This window comes from Lynx canadensis, chromosome D4 (genome assembly GCF_007474595.2).
Source record: "Lynx canadensis isolate LIC74 chromosome D4, mLynCan4.pri.v2, whole genome shotgun sequence".
NCBI classification, from domain to species: Eukaryota; Metazoa; Chordata; class Mammalia; order Carnivora; family Felidae; genus Lynx; species Lynx canadensis.
This window is the reverse complement of record NC_044315.2, coordinates 88124519-88151898: the sequence shown is the minus strand read 5'-3', so window position 1 is coordinate 88151898 and position 27380 is coordinate 88124519. Positions and strand designations below refer to the sequence as shown.

General features: G+C 46.4%; 1 protein-coding gene across 7 annotated transcripts in view; it reads left to right on the top strand.

Moving 5' to 3' along the window:
- The first annotated feature begins 200 nt into the window (after positions 1-200).
- Positions 201-27380, top strand: part of FNBP1 (formin binding protein 1) — a 140278-nt gene continuing 113098 nt past the window's right edge. For all 7 annotated transcript variants that reach the window (XM_030292624.1, XM_030292628.1, XM_030292627.1 and 4 more), the window contains exon 1: positions 201-328. In XM_030292624.1, the coding sequence (XP_030148484.1) occupies positions 305-328 (24 nt within the window). In that variant the 5' untranslated portion in view covers positions 201-304. The remainder of the gene's footprint in view (positions 329-27380) is intronic.

Below are 27380 nucleotides of genomic sequence, written 5' to 3'. Positions count from 1 at the left end.
CGCCCCCAGCCCGCAGCCCCTCCCTCGCTTCCCCCTCCTCCGGGTCTCCGGGTGTTGGGCGGGCGGGCGCTGCGGCGGCAGCGGCGGCTGCTTCCTCGGGCCATTTTGCTGAGGAGCTTCGGGGAGGAGGAGCTGCCGAGGAGACCCAAGGCGAGGAGCGGCGAGCCAGAGGAGGCGGCGGCCGCGCGCGCACCGGGCTTTCCTCGATCGCGGGGACCTCAAGGGGCGAAGGGATCGCCGGGGAGGGGGACCGGAGAGCCGCGCCCGCCGCGCGGCGCGCCCCTTCCCGCCCCCTGCCTGCACCATGAGCTGGGGCATCGAGCTCTGGGTGAGTGAGGGACCGGGCCCGCCGGGCTGTGGGGGGGTGGGGGGGGTGGGGGGGGTGGGGAGGTGCCTGGCGCGCCTGGGCAGGGGGCGCGGGCCGAGCTGCCTTGGTGAAGGCGATGGCGCGCTGGTCCGGGTCCCCGCGGCCTCGGGAGCAGACGCGGGGCTCGGTGCCCCTCGTCGGCCTTGGCCCGAGCCGGAGGTGCGAGCCAGATTCGCCCTTCCCAGGCGAGGGGAGCTGGTGTGGGTCCTCGGCCGCCTGAGAAGGGGGCACGGATCCGGGTCTCCCCGGCGGCCTGAGCCGGGGGTGCGGGTACCCCCCCCACCCCCTCCAGCAGCCTGAGGAGGGGGCGCGGATCTGAGACCCCAGGCCGCCTGAGCAGGAGGTGCAGATCTGGGTCCCCCCTACTCCCTAGCGGCCTGAGGAGGGGGGAGCGGATCTGAGTCTCCCCGGCGGCCTGAGCAGGGGGTGCGAATCTGGGTCCCCCTGCTCTCCAGCGGCCTGAGAAGGGGTGCGGATCTGGGTCCCCCCAGCGGCCCGGGAAGGGAGCACGAACCTGTGCCTCCTCCCCAACGCCTCGCCCCGGTGCTTGGGAACGGGGTGCGGATCCAGGTCCCCGCGGCGGTCTGGTCGAGGGGCGCGGGCCGGCCTCCCTGTCCCCCGCGCCCCGAGCTCAGAGTGGTGTGTGGAAAAAGCAGCCTTAATCCCTCGCGTCGAGTAACCGATGCGCGACCGACCGGCTTCGAGGGGGCGTGGAGGCCGTCGGATTTTCGGGGCTGCGTGATGCGTTCGGGCGCCCCAGCCGCGAGTCCCTAGGGCTGTTCCCCCAGTGGAAGTGCGGGCCGATCTGGCGCTCCTCTCGGGGGCGGGGCGGCCTCGGCCCGGCCGGGTCCCAGGTCTTGGGTTTTGGGGTACACGGGCGAGAAGTGGTGTGTCTTCCCTCTCGGGGCGAGGACTTTTGACCTGTGGCGGCGCGGGGCGCGCTCGTAGTTCTCAAGGAGCAGCTCAGGTCCTGGGTTTGCCGCGGGGACTGCGGCGTTTGGCCTGGAGGGGAAAGTAGTTGGGGGGAGATGTGTGCCCACCTCCAGGAAGAGGCGTTCGCGGGGGAAACCGTTCTTTGACTGCTCAGAGGAAACCGTGTAACATGGGGAAGGTTGGCGGCGAGGGGCGCCCTCCGAGATCCTCCAGCGGGGGCTGCCGATGGGCAAACAGGCGGCGAGGTGCCTGGAAACGGCGTCCCCGGAGCGGGGCGAACTGGGGACGCCGAGGCAGCGCGCAGGCCGTGCCCGGGGAGCAGAGGCTGTGGCCGGTGGGATGGGCTGGTTTCTCCGCCTTTCTCTGGATTCCTGGGGAAGTGGCCGGGCAGGGGATGGGCAGTACGGTGGGGGGGCGGGGGGGGGGAGGAGGAGAAGTGGATGAAATCTCAATCATCGCCCAGAAATGTTCTCAAGAGGAGACCTTTCCCCATGGTGAACTCCAAAGGGCCTCCTTTCCGAATTCCATTTGTAAAGGGTGTGGAGGAGAAAGTGTGGGGTGGTGGTTGCTCTGAGCCGAGGCCAAGAAATCTCGAATCAAAGTAAAACAAGGTTGGAGCAGCTATAGAAACGGAGCGCATCCTCCCTTAATTTTTTTTTTTTTTTTGGCTTTAATTGTTTTTACATAACCATTTCTCCGGCTCAGAAGCAGCTACTGTTACTGATAGCAAAATCCTGAAGGCAATAGCTCCCTTCAATTAGAGTGATTCATTTGATAAACATCCTCTGTCTAAACGGACTCAAAATTTCGGCCGATGTTTACAAACACTCATTTTAGAAATAAAGGAACCGATGGTTTTAGGTATTGGCAACATCCCTACTGAGGCAAAAATCTATCCTTTTAAGTGCGGTGTTTCTTTCCTCTTCCACTCCTTGTCCACTCCTTTTGGCTCTTTTTAAGCTTATCTGGGGTGGGGGGAACAAATCAGAAGTAAATTTTATCCAGATGATAGAAATCCTGGCACGATTTCTTTTTGCACTGGTTCAGACAAGAGAAAGGGGTTAGGGAGGGGAAAATGCAATCTATTTTTAGGCGAAACAGGTTGGGTTAAAGGGACTGAACACAGTGTGGCCATTTCAGTGATGTGAGTGAATGTCCTAAGAGGTGATCAGGAAGGAGGAGGTAGTTATGGGAAGAAAATGGTAGATTGGCCCCAATCGCCTGCATTGCTCTTTAGAGGGCAGAGGGGTGGGAGAGACAATTTTGCCGAAAACAAATAGGAACTGGAATGTGTATGATACGGAGCCTTGATTTCCCAAGTAAATTGGAGGGGTGGTGGGTAGGGATGTTGATGAAGCACGAGTGGGGGGGTGTGCTGGTAACTGTTGAAGCTGGGCCATCAGCATCAAAGGACCCAGGATACGCTTCCTACTGTACATGCTTGGAATTTTCTATAATAGAAGTAATTGGAAAAGGTCGTTAGGGAGTATATGTGTACTGCTTGAAATTTTTTCTTTTCTTTTCTTTTTTTGCTTGATAAATTGACAAGGAAGAACACATCAGTTACCGTTTTATACGTGCACGTATATGTCGGCGAAGAGTTACCCCCAAAAACCATCCCACTCGAGTGTGTGTGTGTGTGTGGGGGGCCTTTGTCCTTGAGTGGCTGAGAGTTTAATAGAGGGGAAAGAATCAACACGTTATTTGCACTAATAAGAGAAGTGAATTATGGGAGTTTTAAGGTGAAATGCCCAGGAGTATAAGGGCAACAAAATGTCTCTTTTCAGTTGCTTTATTTTATTAGTATAGGAGATTTAAGAAAAACTTTGGAATAATGAAGGATTCTGAGAAAGAACCCTCCAGTCCTTCAGTGGTAGGAGACTGGGTGAAGTACAGGGGTGGGCAGTGTCCAGCAGTCGGGCACAGAGCAGGCATTGAGGGTTTTCCTTGAATGGTGGCTTGGACTCAGGCACGCGGGTAATAAGATAACGACGGGGTTGGGGCGCCTGGGTGGCTCAGTCGGTTGAGGATCCGCCTTCGGCTCAGGTCATGATCTCACGGTCCGTGAGTTCGAGCCCCGCGTCGGGCTCTGTGCTGACAGCTCGGAGCCTGGAGCCTGCTTCGGATGCTGTGTCTCCCTCTCTCTGACCCTCCCCCGTTCACGCTCTGTCTCTCTCTGTCTCAAAAAAAAAAAAAAAAAAAAAGAACGATGGGGCGCAGAAGCCTAAATTGTCAGAATTACGTCTCTAGGTGGGGGGAGACGGCCCTATGGTTTGGGTGGCCGTGAGTTATTTGTAACAGGTGGCTGCAGCTTTCGCAGACCTTCACAAATACCACCACGTTTCTCACACATTTTAAGACTTTAGTCAAGATCCGCACAGGCCTTTAAAACCCACGGGTTTCTAATGGGTCCTTTACACTCGAGGACTGGTCTCCACACATGTCCTCCTTTTCGGTGGAGTGAAACCTCTCTCTCTCTTTACTTTCATATTCCAGGAAACCCTGAGAAATCATGCAATGTTCAGGAAGTTCTCATTTTACCACTGTAAAAATGAACTCAGACCCGTACTTTGTAATAACTTTATTGGATCGTTTGTATTTAAATTGAGGCTTTTTATTTTTGTATCAGAAGGTCGTCACAAAGTATAAAGGCTGCTTTAAAGTGGTTAGGGTATAATTAAATCGTTTCTGTACAACTCTTCATATTAGCCCCTTTTATTTTTGTTATTAAAAAAATTTTTTTTTTTTTTTAAGTTAAACTCCACGCCAGAAATGGGGCTTGAACTAAGGACCCTGAGATCAAGAGTTGGGTGCTCTACTGACTGGGCCAGTCAGGTGCCCCCCCCCCCCCCATACTATTCCCCTTTAATCAATCAGAACCTGACACAGAGCTGGATCCCACGACCCTGGCATCATGACCTGAGCCAAAATCCAGAGTCGGGCGCTCAACAGACTGAGCCACCCAGGTGCCCCTCCCTTTAAATCAGTTTTTAATTTTTTTTTTATTGAACAGCCATTGTGTGCAAGATACTGATCTAACTCCTATTATATACATTGAAGGATATCTACGTATTTCAGCGAAAGCATTGAAGCAGGTTTTAGCGTTGAAGCAGGTTTTAACTCTAGTCTGCCACATCAGAGTCTAAACAGAGATTTATGTTTCTAAGAATAACCAAAATGCGTTTACTCAAGACTTTGTTACAAAAGGTAACGTGAAGAGGGTTAAATAGATTGCCCTGATTTGTTGACACTGTGACTGGTCATGGGAGAAATGGCCAAGCAAGAATTTCTTACATTTGAATGGGGTTTTTTTTGTTTTTGTTTTTGTTACTCAGTAGAGGGAAGTGACAAGTTACTCAAGTGTCACTTCAGATTTTTATTTGCTCGCTCATTAATGCAAAGTATAAATAAACCCGTTGGAAATTTTAGCTTTCCTCATAATGATTCTACTCTCTGCTGCTAACAAGTGACTAAGTGACAGAACCTACTTTTGTTATCTCTCAGCGTCCTCTCTGCCATCATCATTTCTTTACTTTGGTGCTAATAAGAAATGGACTGGCCCAAATGCCAAAAGGAAGAAAACAAGCAGCGAGACTGAATAATACCTATTGGTTAACATAGTAATCCCCTGTGTTGATTGTGTGTAATTTAAAAAAAAAAAAAAATTTTTTTTAAATGTTTATTTATTTTTGAGAGAGAGACACACACACACACAGAGTGTGAGCAGGGGAGGGTCAGTGGGAGAGGGAGACACAGAATCCGAAGCAGGCTCCAGGCTCTGAGCCGTCAGCACAGAGCCCGACGCGGGGCTCGAACTCACAGACCGTGAGATTGTGACCTGAGCTGAAGTCGGCCACTTAACCGACTGAGCCACCTAGGCGCCCCTACTGCATGTAATTTTTTAGCCAAAGTTTCTAAGACATTGCCAGGCACGTGATGTACATTCGACACTAGGAGGAATATGGTGATGGTGACTGTGGGATGCAGATTTTTAGAGGCAGCCATGAAAGAGTGATCTACCAACTGTACTGAGAACAATGCCCGACTCACAGTAGGAGTTGGTAAATATTTGCTGAATAAATGAACGAATCCTTGTTGTCCCTTTTGTTTTAACATTGGCTTTTTTTTTTTTTTTTTTTTTTTTTTGTAGTAACGGGAGGGTAATTTTCCCACCTTTCTGCCCTCTGGCAGTTGTAAACATGTTTGATAATTCTAGGCGTCTTTTATTTATTTATTTATTTTTTAATAGACTTCAGTTTTTAGAGCCATTTTGGTTTCACGGCAAAATTGAGTGGGAAGTACAGAGATTTCCCATAGACCCCTCCCCGTCCACAAATATGCACAGCCTAGGCACCTTTCTTACTTTTAAAGCAAGGCTTGAAGGTTTCTCTCTTCTCTGTCGTTCATGCTGTTTATGCCTGCTCTGCATGTGTGTGTTCATTATAAGAACACTTTCCAGAGTGTTAAAATTGTAAACTAGGCAATACCGATCCCTTCTTCATCTTGAAGTAATTGACTTAGTAAGTTCCAGGTTTGGGAGAATGATGAGTACCTCTCCTCACTGCAGAATGCTAAATGCAGGGCCGTATTAACAACAACTCCTAGACCTTCTGCTCTTTATTCTTAATGATTCAAGAGATTTCCATTTGGGATAAAACATAGCAAGACCAACAGGGGAGACATTCATTACTCTCAGATCGGTGGTGAGTGGAGCTGCACTGCTTCGGAAGACACACTAAATGGAGTTTAATTCTGTCATCCCTGCCTTGCCATTAACATAGGCTTTCCCCAGGGGCGCCTGGGTGGCTCGGTCAGTTAAGCGCTCGACTTCGGCTCAGGTCATGATCTCACAGTCCGTGAGTTCGAGCCCCGCATCGGGCTCTGTGCTGACGGCTCTGCCCCTCCCCTGCTCATGCTCTCTGTCTCTCTCTGCCTCAAAAATAAATAAAACATTTAAAAAAATATTTAAAAATAAATAAATAAATAAATAAATAAACATTCAAAAAAATAAAATGAAGCAGGCTTTGCCCGCCTCTTCTGGTTATGAAACAAAACACGGTTTTGGCAGCCTTAATTCCCTCATCACCTTCTTGTCCTCCCTACACACTAGACATCATCCTGAAAATTCGTATAAACTGCATTTTTGGTAGGTGACGCTGTGTTTCAGGTACCGTAAAAGAGTTTTGTAAACGCCCGTGCTCACCGTGTGACCACATTAAACTCGCGCTGTACGTCGGGGCGACACGGAAAATGCTCTTTGGAGGTCTATTCAAGTATCACCCACTTCCTCGCTAAAGCTAATATTGTGTTTCCTGCATTACTCATACTTGTTTCATCAACACCACCCACATTTAAAAACAAGGCTTTATTTTGACACTTAAAAACTGCAAGCTACCGAGAATCCATGAATGCCCTAGGAATTAATCTAATTAGATTTTAGAACGTGGGTGTGAAATCTGGAATCAGTGTTTGTAATGAAATATTTGTTTCCTTTTTTAGTAACACGTACTAGTTTCAGCCTAGCGATATGTCTAGTTAAGAAATGTTAAAATCGGGGCACCTGACCAGCTCAGTCGGTGGAATGGGCAACTCTTGATCTCAGGGTGGTGAGTTCGAGCCCCACTTTGGGTGTAGAGATTACTTAAACATAAAATCTGTAGGGGCACCTGGCCGGCTCAGTCGGTTGAGCGTCCGACTCTTGATTTTGGCACAGGGGGTGATCCCAGGGTTGTGGGATCGAGCCCACGCCAGGTTCTGTGCCGAGCGAGGAGCCTGCTTGAGATCCTCTGTCTCTCTTCCTCTGTCCCTCGCCCAGTTTGTGTTCTTTCTAAATAAATAAATAAATCTTAAATGTTAACATCATAAAAGGCCATGTGTGTATATTATATTAGAGAGTTAATTGAGCGTATACAATGTTCCTTAGACTTGGTCTTCCAGTTGGACCAACTTTTAACTCGTATATCTCATCCAGTTTGTAAGTTGTCTGTTAAATTCACGGAAAGCTCAAACAACTTCAGTTGTTCCATACTGGAAATAGATTCAAACCATCCCCCCCCCCCCAACAACGACAAAGAGGTGAAGCTTCCAATTTCTTATTGCAAAAGTTATAATACCTCTTCACATTTAATCTGTAACATCACAATAGCTATACTGCGTGTTTTTATTTAATTAATTAATTAGTTAATTAATTAAATGTTTTATTTAGTTTTGAGACCGAGAGAGACCGAGCATGAGCAGGGGAGGGGCAGAGAGAGAGGGAGACCCAGAGTTGGAAGCAAGCTCCAGGCTCCGAACCGTCAGCACAGAGCCCGACGTGGGGCTCGAACTCACGAACCAGGAGATCGTGATCTGAGCCGAAGTCGGAGGTTCAACCGACTGAGCCACCCAGGCGCCCCGACTGCGTGTTTTTGAAAATGTAGAACGTGCCATTCTTGGGGCGCCTGGGTGGCGCAGTCGGTTAAGCGTCCGACTTCAGCCAGGTCACGATCTCGCCGTCCGGGAGTTCGAGCCCCGCGTCAGGCTCTGGGCTGATGGCTCAGAGCCTGGAGCCTGTTTCCGATTCTATGTCTCCCTCTCTCTCTGCCCCTCCCCCGTTCATGCTCTGTCCCTCTCTGTCACAAAAATAAATAAACGTTGAAAAAAAATTAAAAAAAAAAAAGAAAATGTAGAACGTGCCATTCTCGTCATGAGAATGAAATTTTTAACAATTAGCTCTTAGGCTAACACCTGTGGCTTTAGTTTATACAGTTTAGCAGCTACCGTTTCTGTTTGTGCTTCTCTACTCTATGGTTTATATAAGCGGAAATGGTTTATAAATTGTATAAATTCTATAGTTCTTGTGGTATTTTCACCTGCGCACCGTGCCCCAGTGTCCTACATGCTGTTGAGTATTATCATCAACATCGCTGTTTATTGAGAGCTTATCATCTCCCGTGTCCTGTACAAATTATTTTCCATCAGGGGCGCCTGCGTGGCTCAGGCGGTTGAGCGTCCGACTTCGGCTCAGGGCATGATCTCACGGTTGGTGAGTTCGAGCCCCGTGTCGGGCTCTGTGCTGACGGCTCGGGGCCTGGAGCCCGCTTCGGATTCTGGGTCTCCCTCTCCCTCTGCCCCTCCCCTGCTCACACTGTGTCTCTCTCTCAAAAAAACAAATAAAGATTAAAAAAAAATTAAAAAAAATTTATTTTCCATCCATCACCTCATTTAATCTTTCCAAGAATCCAGTGAGGTAAGTACCATTCATGCCAGCATCTGGGAAGATGTTGAGAAGGAGTTAGGAGTGGAGAGTTTATTAGGAAGTAACACCCGTGAAGAGAAGAGGGAAGGGTGATTGCGAGGAGGGGCCATTGGACCAAGATGCAGCCTGACAAAAGTCTCTGCCAGGCCGGTGAGGAGCTCCGGGGCGAAGATTACCCACTGAAGCAATTTCACATTGGACAGAAATGGCTAGGCCCTCGTACTGCCTTGCACATTCATTGGCCAAGGGCCGCCCCAAGAACGGTGTGACCTTGGCTGCCATCTTGGTCCGTCTTTGGTTGGTGGTTGGTTGACACAAGAAGACCGTGACCTTGGCTCACAAGATAAGGCAGACCCTAAAGGAGGCTGTCTGCTACACTCCTTGCAGCTGGGCGGCGCATCCTTTCTGGAAGCCGGATCTGAGTGGCACATCTCTGCACCGGCCATGGCCATACCCTTATCGTCCCCTTTTGTGAGAGGAGGTTGAAGCTCAGAATGATAAAGTAGCTTGCCCAAGTTCACAGAGTAGAAAGTAGGGATGCAATTCCATACCTGTGGGATACAAGAGCCCTCTTCCTCAGCCTTCAAATGCTTTTTAAGTTAAGGGCTGCCTGGCTGGCCCAGTTGGAGGAACCTGTGAGTCGATCTCAGAGTCGTCAGTCGAGCCGCACGTTGGGCGTAGAGATTACTTAATAAAAAATAAAAAATAGGGGCACCTGGGGGGCTCAGCCAGTTAAGCATCCGACTTCGGCTCAGGTCATGATCGCCTGGTTCGTGGGTTCGAGCCCCGCGTCGGGCTCTGTGCTGACGGCTCGGAGCCTGGAGCCTGCTTCCGATTCTGCGTCTCCCTCTCTCTCTGCCCCTCCCCCGCTCGCACTCTGTCTCTCTCTCTCAAAAATACATTAAGAAGAAAAACATTAATAAACCAAAAAATTTAAGTTAATGTCTGCAAAAATATTCTTGTTGGAACTTTTTATTAGGGATATTTTCAGGTCTGCTTACAGGAAGTATTATTGCGAACCCCTGTGGAGTCATCACCCAGCTTGAAGGTAATCAATAATGTTGGCATTCTTCCCGTCTTGGCTCCACCGGGTGTGTTTAGAACCCTTGGTCTTTCCCCCACGTATTTAAAAAAAAAATTTTTTTTAATGTTTATTTTTATTTTTGAGAGAGACGGAGACAGAATGCAAGTGGGGGAGGGGGAGAGAGGGAGGGAGACACAGAATCGGAAACAGGCTCTGGGCTCTGGGCTGTCAGCGCAGAGCCCGATGCGGGGCTCGAACTCACACATGGCGAGATCATGACTTGAGCCGAAGTTGGATGCTCAACCCGCTGAGCCACCCAGGCGCCCCTCCCCCCACGTATTGTAACGCTGTTCGGCTCCTCCCCTTTTCCCAGGAACCAGGCAGAGAACCAAAATTCTTCTGCCCATCTTTTAAAATCTGAAGACAGAAGAGAACCCACTTGTTAAGTGCCCTGGACACCTTTATTAGAGGATTTATTTTTTCTAAGGTTTTTTTTTTTTTTTTTTTTTTTTAATGTATTTGTATCGAAAGAGAGAGTGCGAGGAGGGAAGGGGCAGAGAGAGAGAAGGAGACAGAGAATCCCAAGCAGCGTTCCATCTCACAAACCGCTAAACCGTGACCTGAGCCGAAATCAAAGAGTCTGACGCTTGACCCACTGAGCCACCCAGGGGCCCCTATTAGAGGCTTTAGATGTCTCCTTTCGTGACCTAACAAGGACCATGTGAGCTTCATAGCTTTCCCCGTTTTATAAATGAGCCTCAGAGAGGTGAAGCGACTTAACCAGACTCACCAATGAACCCTGGAGTTCATGCTTCAGGTTTGGGTTGGTTTGTTTGTTTTTCAGACACTAGACAAATGTAGTTGTAAAACTGCATTTTCCATATTAGTAGCTTGCAATCCCTTTTCTGCCCACCACTCGCTCAGATGTCCCCGTCATCGATGTATGTTTTGCTTTCAAAAACCTTTGCTGTTAGTCATATTGGGAAGCACCGAGGACCGGGTGACTCACGGAGTTAAACGCTGCAGCCCCAGCAGAAACTGGGATGAATGAACCTTGTAGACCAGCAGGTGTCTCATGCGTGTCTAATGGTTACCTCATTCTTTCAAATCCAAAGTTATTTTTTTTCTCTTTTTTAATATAAAGAAATTAATTTGTAAAGGTATCACTATTTTTTTGTAATTTTTTTAAGTGTCTGTTTATTTTTGAGAGAGAGAGAGAGGGACAGAGTGCAATCAGGGGAGGGGCAGAGAGAGAGGGAGACACAGAATCGGAAGCGGGCTCCGGGCTCTGAGCCATCAGCACAGAGCCTGATGCAGGGCTCGAACTCACAAACCTCGAGATCATGATCTGAGCCGAAGTCAGACGCTTCACACCCAAAAGGTGTTAATCTTAAGATAACATTAAGTTCTGATTTCCCGTCTAACAAAAGTACGTCTTATCGAAAAGTATTTGTGTTATGGATGTTGAAAAGTTCAGTTGATCAAATTGAGAAAGAATGAAGAGGTTATAGATATTGACCATTTGGGGGTTTCTGGCCGTCACATGCAGGGCCTTCAAAGTTTTGGTTCTTGGAGACTAAGAAGCTAACCCTTTCCCCTCCTACCTACAGCAAAAGGAAATGTGGCAACTTTTTTTGTTAATTTTTTTCATTTTTATTTATTAAAAAAAATTTTTTTACATGTTTTATTATTTAATTTTGAGAGAGAGAGAGACAGAGTGTGAGCAGGGGAGGAACAGAGAGAGAGAGATGGGAGACACAGAATCCGAAGCAGGCTCCAGGCTCTGATTTGTCAGCACAGAGCCGGACGCAGGGCTTGAACCCAAGAACCGTGAGATCGTGACCTGAGCCAAAGTTGAACACTTAACCGACTGAGCCACCCGGGCGCTCCGAAAACGTGGCACCTTTAAAGGGAACCGTTCCCTTTATACTTGTGTGGGCACCACCAGAACTGAGCAGGTTCCTAAAATGCATTAAAATACCCAACAGGTTCTTGGGAGAAATGATGTGGGCGTTCCCACGTGAGAGAGAAAGCATAGCAGAGCTTACCTCGGCCTTCGCGGATTGCCTAACCTAACCCTCATTAGTGTTGGGCAAGCCCTCACATTTCCCTTCCTTGGTTTCCCCACCCATCAAGTGGTATGATGATGCTTTCTTCCTCTTCGTGAGAAAGCAGAAAGGTAAGTGCTTGTTTGTAAAGTGCTTTGAGATGGTTCGATGAGGCGTGATGGGTAAATACAAAGTAGTATGGTGATGGGAAGGAAAAAAAACCGCCTCTCTTTGGGAGCCAACTGCAGAATTACCCTGCTGCAAGCAGGACTCATGAAAAATGAGCGATTCACTCCTTGCCTTCTGGTTTTCACAGTAAAGTCTTTGTCCTTTGACCTAAAATTCTCTTTACGTGTTAACAATGAAATACAATAATAGGAGGAGAAAATGCCTGGAAATCATGGCTTTGGAAAGAAAGTCTGGACTTTAGGAGACCAGGCGTGTTTATTACTTAAAAAAGTTTTTGTTTTAAAATATAGAATGGACTCCATAACACTAACCATACTAATTTTTAGCAATATACATGGGTCTACTTACGATATAAATTGAATGTTCCCTCTCCAGGCGGAATAGTTCTCTTTGGCTCTTATTACCACATTTTTTTTTTAAAGTTATTCTTACGGGGCGCCTGGGTGGCTCAGTCGGTTGAGCGTCCGACTTCGGCTCAGGTCACGATCTCGCGGTCCGTGAGTTCGAGCCCCGCGTCGGGCTCTGTGCTGACAGCCCAGAGCCTGGAGCCTGTTTCCGATTCTGTGTCTCCCTCTCTCTCTGCCCCTCCCCCGTTCATGCTCTGTCTCTCTCTGTCTCAAAAATGAATAAAACGTTAAAAAAAATTTTTTTTAAGTTATTCTTACAGATCACGAGAAAAAAAAAGTTGTAATTAGGTACGTTAGGTAGACTGTGGTGATCGTTTCACAATATATACAAATATAGAATCATTATGTTGTACGTCTGAAACTAATAATGCTGTATGTCGACAATTATTTACTTATTTTGAGAGAGAGAGATGGATGTTTGCTGCCTGAGACGTCTGATGAATTATGCTACGTATCGGCTTAGTTTGAGATTGACTTCTTTTTTTTTTTTATTGTTTTATTTTTTATTTTTTTAAAGTTACATCCAAATTAGTTAGCATATGGTGCAACAGTGATTTCAGGAGTAGATTCCTTAGTGCCCCTGACCCATTTCACCCATCCCCCCTCCCACCGCCCCTCCCGTGACCCTCAGTTTGTTCTCCATATTTATGAGTCTCTTCTGTTTTGCCCCCTCTCTGTTTTTATATTATTTTTGTGTCCCTTCCCTTATGTTCATCTGTTTTGTCTCTTAAAGTCCTCATATGAGTGCAGTCATATGATATTTGTCTTTCTCGGACTAATTTCACGTAGCATAATACCCTCCAGTTCCATCCACGTAATTGCAAATGGCAAGATTTCATTCTTTTTGATTGCCGAGTAATACTCCATTGTCTATAGAGACCACATCTTCTTTATCCATTCATCCATCGATGGACATTCGGGCTCTTTCCGTCCTTTGGCTATTGTCGATAGTGCTGCTATATAAACATAGGGGTGCATGTGTCCCTTCGAAACAGTACGCCTATATCCCTTGGATAAATGCCTAGTAGTGTAATTGCTGGGTCGTAGGGTAGTTCTCTTTTTAGTTTTTTAAGGAACTTCCATACTGTTTTCTAGAGTGGCTGCACCAGCTTGCATTCCCAGAGATTGACCTCTTCTTAACAAAGAACACAAAGAAGCTTAAAATTTTTTGCACTAGGATAGGTATATATGGAAATGACTGGCAATGTTTGGGCAAAAAAATTTGGATTTTGCTAGTGTACATGTGCATGTAAAATATATTTTTCACTATAATGCTACATGTTTATTTTTATTTATTTATTTCTTAAGTAGGCTCCATGCCCAGTATGGGGCTTGAACTCAAGGCCCTGAGATCAAGAGTCAGATGCTCTACTAACTGAGCCAGCCAGGCACCCCACTATGACTCTAAATTTTTACGTTTAAATTTTACTTGGCCTTAAAAGTAAGTGATCTAGTGTTATTTGTTCTGTTTGTGAAAACCATTGTTGGTCTTTCGATGAGGATTGCGTTAAATCTGTAGATAGCTTTGGGCGGTATGTAAATTTTAACAGCATGGGGCTACACCAAAATAAAAACTTCTGTTTAGTGAAGGAAACACACGAAACAAAAAGACAACTTAGCGAGTAGGAGAAGATACTTGCAAATGATGTATCTGATAAGGCATTAATACCCAGACTATATAATGAATGTGTACAACCCAGCACCCAAAAACCCACCAATAATCTGATCAAAAAATGGGCAGAGACCTGAACGTTTTCCCAAAAAAGACAGAGAGAGGGCCAACAGACACGTGAAAAGATGCTCTACATCACTAATCGTCAGAGGAAGGCAAATGAAATGAGATATCACCTTACACCTGTGAGAATGGCTAAAATCAAAAAGAAATAACAAACGTTGGTGAGGATGCGGAGGAAAAGGAACCCTCATGCGCTGTTGGTGAAAAGGCAAATTGGTGCAGCCGCTGTGGAAAACAGTACGGAGGTTTCTCAAAAAATTAAAAATAGGATTACCGTGTGATCTAGCTATTCTACGACTGGGTATTTACCCCCAAGAAAATAAAAACTCTTAATTCAAAAAGATGTATGCACCCCTAAGAATGAAATCTTGCCATTGAGAGACTCCGGATGGACCTAGAGGGTATTATGCTAAGTGAAATAAGTCAGAGAAAGACGAATACCATATGATTTCACCCATAGGTGGAATTTAAGAAACAAAACAGAGAGAAAAGGGGTAATACCGGATCTTAAATACAGAGAGCAAACTGGTGGTTCCCAGAGGGGAGGCGGGCGGGGGCCGGGGGGGCGGTGCATCTGGGTGACTCAGTTGGTTGAGCATCTGACTCTTGATTTTGGCCCAAGTGGAGATCTCAAGGTTCGTGGGATCAAGCCCCGCATCAGGCTCTGCTGGGGCAGCACAAAGTTTGCTTGGGATTCTCTCTCTCCCTCTCTCTCTCTGCCCCCCTCCCCACTCACGTTCTCTCTCCCTCTTTCTGAAAATAAACATTTAAACGATTTTTTTGCTAGGTGAAGAAGATTAAGAGTACACTTTCCATGATGTGCGCTGAGTCATGTATAGACTTATTGAACCATTATACTGCATATATTGATACAGATATGATGTGAATGGTGGAGACATCCATACTTTGTCCACAATACCTATTTTTGGAGCATCTCCTAAGCGCCAAGACGTGGTTCTTGTCCTTGAGCAGCTTGTAATCTCGTCAGGGTGCAGAAGCATAGACCAGAAACCACACTGCAGTGTGATAGGGACCAAGGTAGGGTAACCCCATGGAAATATGGACACAGGACTGTAACTCAGTTTGAGGGAGAAGTGGCATCGTGTGGAATCCTGAACAATTAGTTAATGACACAGGCAGAGGGGGTGGCCAGGTTAGGAGGGTGATCCAGACAGAACCTTCCAGGGGCAGGGAGTAAATGGTATCTCCAGAGGTCCATGAGTATGAGAGGACGTGGGACTGGAGAGTGAGCGGAGCATATCAAGAGGAGTCGAGAAAGGTAGACGGCAGCTGACGATTGTGTGGCACCTTGAGGGCACGCACGATGCCCTTGAGCTGAATGATGAAATCAGGTAGCCACGTGGCCAATTTTTAGCCTCCTTCCTGCAGGGTGGGGGTTGGAAAGAAGCCAGGTTGCTGTAGACCCGGCTGTGTTAACAGGCTGATTGGATTCGTCATGTGGGAGTACAGAGCCCCTCTGAGTATTATTTTTATATGGGTGGAATTAGGCTAGAATGAACTTTTGGGGGGCCTCGAATGCCTAAAGAACACCTAGTAGGGTCTGTCTTGAGTAGCGAGCCAGGCGATTGGGAGGATGAGGCCAATTCACCACTTTGGCTTGTGGGTTAAATAGCCTGTCAGCTTCTGGTCCTTTTGTAACCCCGTTGGGCCTAAAACCAAAACCTACGCTTGCTTCTTTTCGGTCCTTTGTTTCTGCACAGGAGGTACCGTCCGGACAGGGGTTGGCCAGCGTCTGTTCCCCAGCTTTCACTAAGCTAACGGATTTGCTAGGCCTGGAGGTGACTCACGCTAACCAAATACCCAAGACTGATGAATAACTCAAAGTGCAGATATTAAATTTATCAGGAGAGGTATATCCAGAGAGAGGCCAGGGCTTCCTATATGCCCAGCTGCACGTTTTCTCCCTGTAGGCTAGTCTAGGTGGAGGGCGGGATTCCACACAAGGTTTCTTGGAGACCATAAAGTCAAAATAGATTTGGATGCATTTACTGGCTTGTGACAGCAAGCTGTGGAAACCCAGCCCTTCTAGAGGGGATAGCTCCACATTTAGGATAGAATAAAGCCTATTTGGTACATGCTGTGGAGACGATTCCTTTTTCTTTAATCTGCTCTTTCTTTAGAGAGACTGCAGGGTATTCAATTATGTTTCGACCTGTTGACTTCCAATTTCTGTTCAGTCTTGCATTCGTGAGATTATATCCAGGTACCCAGATTGGATATTGGGTGTTTACCACCTTCTTACGTGACAGCTTTTGCCACACTGGCAAGTCTGAGAATTTATTTTATTTTATTTTATTTTATTTTATTTTATTTTATTTTATTTTATTTTATTTTATTATTTTATTTTATTTTATTTTATTATTTTACTTTATTTTTATTTAATTTTATTTATTTTTAAGACTACCTTTTTAAAAAATGTTTATTTATTGTTGAGGAGGAAGGAGGGGCAGAGAGAGAGGGAGACACAGAATCCCAAGCGGGCTCCTTGACTGAGCCACCTAGGCTCCCCGAGAATCTATCATTTAAAAATCCCTCCTGAGGAATCCTGATGTAGCTCGGGGAGCATTATTTTAACACTTGGATTCCTTCTCGTGCGTTCTCAGCTTTTGCTCGTTGTTATTATTATTATTTTTAAGGTTTACTTATTTAAGTAACCTCTACACCGATATGCGGGGGGGTTATGACCCCAAGATCAAGAGTTGTGTGCTTTTCCCCTTGAGCCAGCCAGGCGCCCCTCAGTTTTGATTTTTCTGTTATGTATTTATTTATTTTGAGAGAGAGAGAGTGTGTACAGCATGCGCCCTCATGGGGGAGAGGCATAAAGAGAGGGAGAGAGAGAATCCCAAGCAGGCTCCATGCTGTCAGCACAGAGCCCCCTGTGGGGCTCGATCCCACCGTCCCTGAGATCCTGACCTGAACCAAAATCAAGAGTCGGATGCTTAACCAACTGAGCCACATGCCTGGTTTTTATTCTTTATAAGAAATGTAAAACGTAGGGGCGCCTGGGTGGCTCAGTCGGTTGAGTGTCCGACTTCGGCTCAGGTCATGATCTCGCGGTTCGTGAGTTCGAGCCCCGCATTGGGCTCTGTGCTGACAGCTTAGAGCCTGGAGCCTGCTTCAAATTCTGTGTCTCCCTCTCTCTGCTCCTCCCCTGCTCATGCTCTGTCTCTCTCTCTCCTTCAAAAATAAATAAAAACATTTAAAAAAATAAAAAAAAAGAAATGTAAAATGTAGACATAATTTGGAGCTGCTTTCTAACCCTGGCACCCACTTACAGACATAACCATTCTAAGATTCTCTCTCTCTTTCTCTCTCTTCCCTCTCTCTCTCCCTCTCTCTCTCTCTCTCTCTCTCTATATATATATATATATATATTTTTTTTTTTTTAATTTTATTTTTAAGTAATTCCTACACCCAACGTGGGGCTCAAACTCACAACCCTGAGATCAAGAGTCACACACTCTACTGACTGAGCCAGCCAGGCACCCCTCTGCATAATATATCTGATCATCATAAATGCTATGGAGAAAAATGAAGTGTGAGACACTGGGAACTGAGGAATTAGGGTTGATGAGGAGGAGAACAAAAGTGTAGTGCTGGACATTTTTGCAAGATGCCTCTTAGATCTTGAAGCATTTAATGCCAAGTCCATCGTTCAATATATGTGTCTGGAGCTCCGGGAACAGGGCCATGTCTGTTTGGGTCAGATTACCCAGTATAGGTGTGGGTAATCAGGAAAGCTAGCATTAAAACGACAAAATTCCAAGCTCTTGTTATAGTGATATTCCTCCAAGTGCTCTTTTTAAAAAATACGTATTGTTATTTTTTTAGTAATCTCTATGCCCGACATGGGGATTGAACTCACGACCCGGAGATCAAAAGCCACACGCTCCTCCAACTGAGCCAGCCAGGCGCCCCCCCCCCCAACCTCCAAACACTCTTATTTAACTTTAGAACTCTGTCACTTAGCAAAACTGTCATAATACGTTGCCCTTTTGGACAGTGGCTGTGCTGTTTGGTGAACTGTTTACCTTACTGAGAACCGTTCCGTGGAACTTGTCTTAGATCGGGGGTGGGGGGGGAGGTGGGGAGCGGAGACAATTAAGAGTCGATTGGTTTTGTAAGTTATTCTAAGAGCATGGCTAACAGATCTTGAAGTTTTGATATGCTCAGAAGTCAAACTAAGGTACCGATTGAAAAATGAGAAAAATGCAAAGAAATGGCCACCGACGGGCATTCTGCTTTTGGTAATTGACCAGAGCAGCGCATGTCACATATGGTTGGAATAGGGTTTTGCAGACAGTCTAGTAGGGTTGGCTCTATTTCTTTGGGAGCTGCCTGTGTGCTTGTTCTCACATTGGGAGATGAGTGGGGAATGTTTAGAATCATGCAGTCCACACCTTGTTGACGGAGATCTCTTTTGTACCTGAGCCTGGTTAATTTTCCTCTTTCTATTTCTCCGAGATAGTTGAAAATTGGTAATACGGGGCGGGGGGGGGGGGGAGCCCTACTTCATATGGTGGCCAACTCTGTTTTGCAAAGATTGCCACAACAACTCTGAAATTGTACGTGTTCTTACAGCGTGACTCCCACGCAGGGGCAGGAGAGGGCTGTGGCCCTTCCCCTTGAACCTTGGCAGATCTTGATGACTGCCTTGACCAACGGCGTAGGGCGAAAGTGACACCCTCTGATTTCCGTGGCAAGATCACAAATATAGTGCGTGCTTTTTTGGGGATGCCTACTCTTAGAACACAGCATTGCCTTATTGGGAAAGCCCAGACAGTCCACATTGAGAGACTGAATGAAGGTTCCTGCTGACAGTCCAACTGAGATCCCAGCTAACTTTCATAATCAGTTGCCAGCCATGTGAGTGAAAGCCTTCCAGATGATTCTAGTCCCCAGCTGTTCAGTCCCCACAGCCTTCAAGCCTTTTCAGTTGGGGCCCCAGCCATAGAGAAGCAGAGATAAGTTGTCACGGTCAGATTGCTGACCCGTAATAAAATGGTTCTTTCCCACTAAGTTTCAGGGGTGATTTAAAAAAATTTTTTTTTTTTTTACATTTATTTATTTTTGAGAAACGGAGTGAGACAAAGCGTGAGTGGGGGAGGGGCAGAGAGAGAAGGAGACACAGAATCCGAAGCAGGCTCCAGGCTCTGAGCTGTCAGCACAGAGCCCGTCTCGGGGCTGGAACTCTCCAAAAGCGAGATCATGACCTGAGCCGAAGTCGGACGCTCCACGGACTGAGCCACCCGGGTGCCCCGGGGGTGATTTTTTAAACAGTAATAATTGGAACAATATCCTTGGACGTCATATTAGATAAAAGTAACGCTGCCCCTTCTCTGTTTATTCAACAAGAGGGTTGCCATGTACCCTCTTATTCTACCCTAAAGAGGAAATAAGATCATTTTCTTATTGAAGAAATCCCTTAGAATGTGACGCTGAAAAACAGAGGAACATTAATAAAAACATTAAAAGATAAGTTGTTATACTGTTGTTCTCTGAAGGCGATGGAATAGGAAACTGACAAGGCATCTCGTGAAGACTTACAGGAAAAAAGAAACTCTTTACATACGCAGTGGGTTTTAAGCTTCTGGTCGCAGGATTGTGGTCACTTTGAGCGCGGTGATTCAGGGTCGTTGTTTCTGAAATGCCAGTTCATCCTTGACCGTCATCCACCTGCAGAAGAGCACGTTTCATTGTCAGGCCCCTTTGTGAGAAATAGTTCTGTCGTTTTATTTTTTTTCTCCCCAGCATCCATCTCGTCTTTGAGGTGTAAGCCAGGAGGTTCCGCTTCAGAAGTGTTGTTTGAGGAATATTAAGTAACGTGCACATTTTCCTAGTTTTACTTTTGAAATACGACCAGAGTTCTGGAGGCAGTGAATCTGCCAGAGGAAAGCAGAAGACACGGGTCTAGTTCTGTCTCGGCTAATTCACTCTGTGCCTTCGCTCTCTGAGTGAGGGGCTTGGGCTAGGTGGTCTCTTAGTTAGAAACTGCTCTATTTTAAGGGTGCCTGGGTGGCTCAGTCAGTTGGGCGTCGGACTCTTGGTTTCGGCTCAGGTCACGATCCCAGGGTGGTAGGATCGAGCCCTGCATCACAGAGCCTGCTTAAGATTCTCTCTCTCGGGGCGCCTGGGTGGCTCAGTTGGTTGAGCATCCGGCTTCGGCTCGGGTCATGATCTCACGGTGTGTGGGTTCGAGCCCCGCATCGGGCTCTGTGCTGACAGCTTAGAGGCTGGAGCCCGCTTCGAATTCTGTGTCTCCCTCTCCCTCTCTGCTCTTCCCCTGCTCATGCTCTCTCTCTCTCCTTCAAAAATAAATTAAAAAAACATTAAAAAAAATTTTAAAATAAAAAAGATTCTCTCTCTCTCCCGCTCTGCCCCTCTCCCCCACTCATGCTGTCTCTCTCTCCCTCTCTCCCTCTCTCTCTCTCAAATTAAAAAATAAATAAATAAAAATTGCTCTATTTTATTTTTACAAGACTTGTACAACTTAGTCCGTGTGTCATTTGTTCAAGAATTCAGGTCTGGAGCCAGACTGCTTGGTTCAGAGCCCGAAACTAACTAGCTGAGTAATTCTTCTGGGTACGTCGCCTAACCTCAGTTCCTTCATCTGTAAAATGGGGATAATCACAGGGCCTACTTTACGAGTTCATTGGGAATATCAAATCGGTTAATGAATAGTTAAGAGCCGTAAACGTCTGACACAATAAGCCATATTGGCTTTGGCTCTCACTAGTCACCTTACACGCTGCTGGTTATGATGGTATTTCATTCATATGCTGAATCTTGTCCAGAAGAAACTGAACGGGCATTTCCTCACTAGGCGTATCGTAGAAGCGATCGGTGAGGTGGTTATAAACTACACTGTGTGACCTCAAGTCCCTTCAACTCACGTGTTCTCAAGTAATCGGGATTCCAGGATCAGTGGGCACGGAACAAGTTGTCCTGGGAGTACTGATGCGCAGTAAGAGGAGAACACGTCAGTGTCAATTACCCTAGAGTAGCCACTTCCGAGGCTAGAAACCCTGCTGAGAGATTTTATGTATAGTTCCCACACGTAGCTCAAAGAAACGCTAATAATGTTAATAGGAGGTTTGTAAAAGGTTCAACAATTCAAAAAGTGACACATGAATAGAACCACTGAGCACATTCCTTAAGTTGTCAGGCACTCTGGACTTGGATTGAATATCTCGGATGTGACTCCATAGGCAAAAACGACCAGGGGCTGTTTTGCTCATCCAGAACTTTTTGCCTGAATGGCTTGTTGTTTCATTTAGTTGTCACTTTGGTAGATGGGCAAGGAAATAAGAGAGGTTAAATAATACTATTCCAGAAAGACTTTAGGCTTCAGATCAGAAAGACTCAACCACCTGATGGAAAAGAACGTAGGCTGATAGCTTTTTTGTCCTTCACTTGGGGATTTCTTTGGATGTGGGACGCCGGTAATTGTCTGAGAAAGTGGCATGAACAGTCAATTAGAGGAGAAGAAAACACTCAGGAGGACTCGGAAAGCAGTTGGCTGGGCTACAGACTGTTTCTGATCACTCCAGGCCCATCTAGAAATTACCCTTGATTATTTAAAAAAGACTGAAAACTTTAAAAGTCAATTGCAGGGCGCCTGGGTGGCTCAGTCGGTTAAGCGGCCGACTTTGGCTCAGGTCACGATCTCACGGCCCGTGAGTTCGAGCCCCGCGTCGGGCTCTGTGCTGACTGCTCAGAGCCTGGAGCCCGTTTCAGATTCTGTGTCTCCCTCTCTCTGACCCTCCCCTGTTCATGCTCTGTCTCTCCCTGTCTCAAAAATAAATAAAAACGTTAAAAAAAAAAAAAGTCAGTTGCAGACGTGTCAGGAGTGTTCAGTTGGGTGTCACCGATATGTGGGGGTCTCTACAAAGGTCTGTTCGTTGGGAAACAGGTAGTATTTATTTGAGGTACAGGCTCCACCCACGTCACCTGCTTGGGGTGTGCTGGCTGGCTGTTCAATGATTACCAAGGTGGGCCAAACTGAATGTGACTCTTTTTTGTTTTTTTAAAACGTTTATTCATTTTTTGAGAGACAGAGCATGAGTGGCGGGGAGGGGCAGAGAGAGAGGGAGACACCGAATCCAAAACAGGCTCCGGGCTCTGAGCTGTCAGCACAGAGCCCGACACGGGGCTCGAACCCACGAGCTCTGAAATCATGACCTGAGCCACAGTCGGATGCTTACCTGACTGAGTGACCCAGGCGCCCCTGAAGATGACTCTTACCTCGGTATTTCAGTGTGGCAGAGACCAGAGATCCAAGGAGACTGTTATATACGCTATTTCCTTGGCAGTCTTTGAGCTGTGGGCCAGTCCTAGGGACCAGGCAGTCTCCTATGCAGTAAAAATAAAGAAAGCAAAGGAGAAAAGACAGAGCCTAGGGGGGAATGTAGGATTTGCTGATGTGGATCGAAGCTTGTGTTCAGGGAAACTGGGTAAAATGCTAAATTAAAAAATGGCCCGTCCTTCGGATCCTATGGACAGCTTAGGAACCTGGATTCCTAATAGGGACTGGGTGAGTCTCAGACCTGAGTGCAAACCCAGCCAGGCCGGAACTGCTCAGAGTGATGGCTAAATTTAGAATCCCCTGGCACACTGTCGCTTCCAGCCGCTCGTACCCTCCTGTCTTCCAGACCAGCCAGCCTGCTTCTGCCTCAGCTCTGCACCGCTTTGCCCTAGCTTTGCCCTCCACCAGGAAACCCTCCTGCCCCAGGGAGCTCCCCGACCCCTCCCCTCCTTCCATGAACCCCACTTGTAGGCAGTTTCCTTTCAGTGACCTCTTTCCTATAGTTACACGCTTAAAGGAACTCCGTTAAAGATGCATAACCGGGGAAAAGTGATCTCAAAGGCCGTGATTTATTTCTTATTTGTTTGTGTATTTTTGAATAAACAACTTGGGCTCCTGGTATGTATTTCTCCCAGTCACCCCTTCCCTTCCCTGGAGGCAACCACTGGTTAACTAGGTTCGTGTGGATTCTTCTAGAGAGCTCTCGAGTGTTGGCAAATAAAAGCTCCCCCCACCTCCCATAGGAATGGCAGCATGGCATTCACATTTTTGGTATCTTTCTTTTTATCACTTATACTCTCTTGGTGTTCTCTTTCCCTTAGCCGCCTCATTCTTCTTAATGTAACTGTTAATTTTTTTTTTTTTTTAAGTAATCTCTACCCCCAACGTGGGGCTTGAACTCATGATTCCAAGATCAAGAGTCTCCTACTCTACTGAATGAGGCAGCCAACCAGGCACCCCCAAAGTATCAATTCTTAATCAATGCTTATATACCATTCTATTGTGTGGGTATATTGAAGCTTGTGATGGTTGTTTAGATTGTTCGCAATATATTTCCATATTAAAAATAAGACAGGGGCACCTGGGTGGCTCAGTCGGTTGAGAGTCTGGTTCTTGATCTTGGCTCAGGTCTTGATCTCAGGGTCGTGAGTTCAAGCTCCAAAAAGAGAGTGCGGGGGTGCCTGGGTGGCTCAGTCCGTTGGGCATCAGACTTCAGCTCAGGTCATGATCTCACAGTTGGTGGGTTCGAGTCCCGCGTCGGGCTCTGTGCTGACAGCTCAGAGCCTGGAGCCTGCTTCTGATTCTGTGTCTCCCTCTCTCTGTCCCTCCCCTGTGCTCTCTCTCTTTCTCAAAATAAATAAACATTAAAAAGTTTTTAAAAATAGTACGGATTAAGAGTCTCCTTTGTTGTTTTGCATCTGTTTGGAGGATAGATCCCGGGAACCTGGATAGGTACCTCTGAACCACCCTCCGAAGAGGCCCAAAAACAGTCTGTGTGCTTTCCAGCGTGTCTGAGAGCCCTACAGTCCTACATCCTCCCCGACACTGTGTGGCCAAACATTTTGCTATCTGCTAATCAGTGGCTAAAAAGCGATGGCTTCCGTGTGGTTTTAATTCTCACGTATCTTTTCAAAGTTTTAAGAACCGTCTTCTTTTCTGTAAACTCTTGGAGTCCTCTATTCGTTTTCCATTAGCTGGTGATGAGTGGGATGTGAATGTGGTTTAATAAGCAAGTCGGCTGCTCAAGGGCTAATGCGACATGACCTCATCTTAGGTCCTGGCATGGTAATAACTCAGAAAAGAGAGGCTAGATTAAATCTAATCTCCAGGAGTGTTTTATCAAAAAGCAAACAGACTTAGGTAAGAGCTTGTCTCTCTCTCTCTCTTAAAAAAAAATTTTTTTTAATGTTTATTTTTGAGAGATAGAGTGCAAGCAGGGGAGGGGCAGAGAGAGAGGGAGACACAGAATCGGAAGCAGGCTCCAGGCTCCGAGCTGTCAGCACAGAGCCTGATGCAGGGCTTGAACTCAGGAACTGCGAGATCGTGACCTGAGCTGAAGACAGATGCTGAGCCGACTGAGCCACTCAGACACCCCCGCACTCTCTTTTTTTAAGTTTATTTATTTTTTGGGGCGCCTGGGTGGTTCGGTCGGTTAAGCGTCCGACTTCGGCTCAGGTCATGATCTCACGGTCCGGGAGTTCGAGCCCCGCGTCGGGCTCTGTGCTGACAGCTCAGAGCCTGGAGCCTGTTTCCGATTCTGTGTCTCCCTCTCTCTCTGCCCCTCCCCTGTTCATGCTCTGTCTCTCTCTGTCTCAAAAATAAATAAACGTTAAAAAAAAAAATTTAAGTTTATTTATTTTTTAAAGTAATATCTGCACCCAGCATGGGGCTCAAACTCAGGACCCCAAGATCAAGAGTTGCACGCTTTACCTACAGAGCCAGCCAGGCTCTCAAGAGCTGGTCTCTTTTAACACCGTACCATTCTAAATTTGGACTGATCACCAAACTGATGTCCTTTTTTTGTCCTACCTTTACTGGAAAAAAAACAACAACAACAAAAAAACTCCTAAGACAGCAGCTTCTAACTCTATACCTTGGTGTATACCAGCCGTTATATTTCTAAAAACTGAGTTTATTCTTTATATAAAAAGAACAGTGCTGCCATTTGTCTGACGGTTTTATTTCTTGAGGATATCAAAACAAAGTATGTTGTTCTATGCTTTTAGCCCCAAAGCTTGGTAAACTCTTAGTAAATGTGTGCATTTCTTAGTTGTCATTATGTAAAAGAGGCCTGATGAGTATACCAAGCAGTACTCTTTTTTTTTTTTTTTAAGTATGCATGTATTTTGAGAGAAAGAGCCAGTGAGGGGGGGGGGTCAGAGAAGAGAAGGAGAGAGAGAATCCCAAGCAGGCTCCACACTGTCAGCACAGAGCCTGATGTGGGACTTGATCTTATGAACGGTGAGATCATGACCTCAGCCGAAATCAAGAGTGGGACCCTTAACTGCATGAGCCATCCAGGCGCCCCAAGCCGTCCTCTTCACAGTAAAGGCAGGACATTCCTTTCATGTTATTTAATATCCGTACACAACAGCCCTCCGTGGGCTGTCTGTGGGCCCTACTTTGAAAAGTGGAGGGAGGGGTCACTTTTTAAAAAGTAATAGCAAAGATTAAAGTCATTTATATTTACCATCACAGAAGAGAGGGATAAAAGGACATGGGCTCTCCAGGGAGGCAATACTTACGGCCAATGATCACACGAAAAGACGCTCAACGTCATTAGTCACCGGGGAAATGCAAATCAGAACCACGACAAGATACTGCTGTCACACGGACTGGAATGACTATACCCAAGAAAGTGGGTAATTACAAGTGTGAGAGAGGATGTGGAGGAGACATTGGACCCCTCGTACTCTGCTGGTAGAAACGGAAGATGGCTTACGCACTGCCGAAAGCCATCTGGTGGTCCTCCGAAGAGTTACACATAGGGGCGCCTGGGGGGTTCCGTTGGTTAATCTTACGACTTCGGCTCAGGTCATGATCTTGCGGTTCGTGGGTTCAAGCCCCGCGTCGGGCTCTGTGCTGACTGCTCAGAGCCTGGAGCCCGCTTCCGATTCTCTCTCTCTCTCTCTCTCTCTCTCTCTGCCCCTCCCCCACTCATGCTCTGTCTCCGTCTTTCAAAAAGAAACATTGAAAAAAATTCAAAAAAAAAAAACAAACAACTTAAACATAGAATTACCATGTGATCCAGCAATTCTGTGCCTGGGTATAAACTCAAAAGAATTGAAGATAGATGTTCTAATAAACACGGTCCAGGAGCGTTCACGGCAGCACTGTTCACAGTAACAAAAAGGTGGCGACAACCCAGATGTCCACGGATGGATGAACGAACAAACAAAATGTGGTATACCCACACAATGAAATATCATCCAGTCAGGAAGAGGAATCGGGTTCCATCCGGTGCTTGGATGTACCTTCAAGACACGAAGCTCAATGAGAGACACACAAAAGGTCACGTGTTCCGTGATTCTATTTATATAAAAAATCCAGAATAAGTGAATCCGCAGTGACGGAAAACAGGCTGGTGTTTGACGGGGCTGGGGGAGGGAGAAGCCGGGAGTGACTGCTCAGTGGGTAGAGGTTTTTAGTTTAGGGCGACGGGAATACTTTGGATCTAGGTAGAAGGAGTAGTTGCACAGCTCTGTGAATGTACTAAGTGGCACTGCATCGTCTCAAACAGTTCATTTTCCATTATGTGAATTTCGCCTCAATTGTAGGAAGAGAAAAAGATACAACACAGATCGGTCCTGGGCGTCTTAGTTATTCTTTATGATGGCAAAGAAGCGATTTGGGAGGCTCACTGGTTTTTGGAAATGTAAAAGCTGTTTGTAAATGCCGTGCGAAACCATTGACCTGTAACTCTTCAGAAGGGTTCTGTAAATGTTCTCCCAAGTAATTAAAGGATCCCTGTGTTGTGTTTGAAGTCTCCCTACCGACTGTCTAAATAACCTTGTTGCAAAACAGGTTGTAAGAGTGTATCAGGTGCTATTTAAAATTACACCCACCCCATTAAACCGGGCTCGGAGAATTAATTGGGAATTGTGCTCTCTGCAAATTAATTTTCCGCCGATCGGTTGTGAAGCTGTCTACCCAAACCAGTACTTAGTGGCTTTCAGTCCATCTGGCTGATGGTAGTTTTCTGTGTACTCGTGGAAGGTGTGAGCCCAGGTAGAAGAGAAGCTGACAGTTGAGTGATCAAGGTTGAGTGTTTTACACCTTCCTGTGATTACAGTGTGTGACCGAAAATGAGTATTTAGTTCTTTTTAAAAGCCACTCTGGTCAGATTGGCTATAAACATCATTCGGTTACCCGTGTTGCAACTCACTTCCACAAACACATTTTGTGCGAGGCCGTGAGCTGGCTGCCATGGGGGCTAGATACGAAGACTTAATACCTGTCCTGAAGTTTAATAGGGGTGACATTTCCAGAAATTGCTGTGATAATTTTTCATGACCTAAAAACCCATCTGTTCTGAATGACCAGTTTTATGTCATTAGCCAGCAATTTGACATTGTTTTGGAGAAGTCTTAAGTTTTTTTAAAAATTTTTTTAAA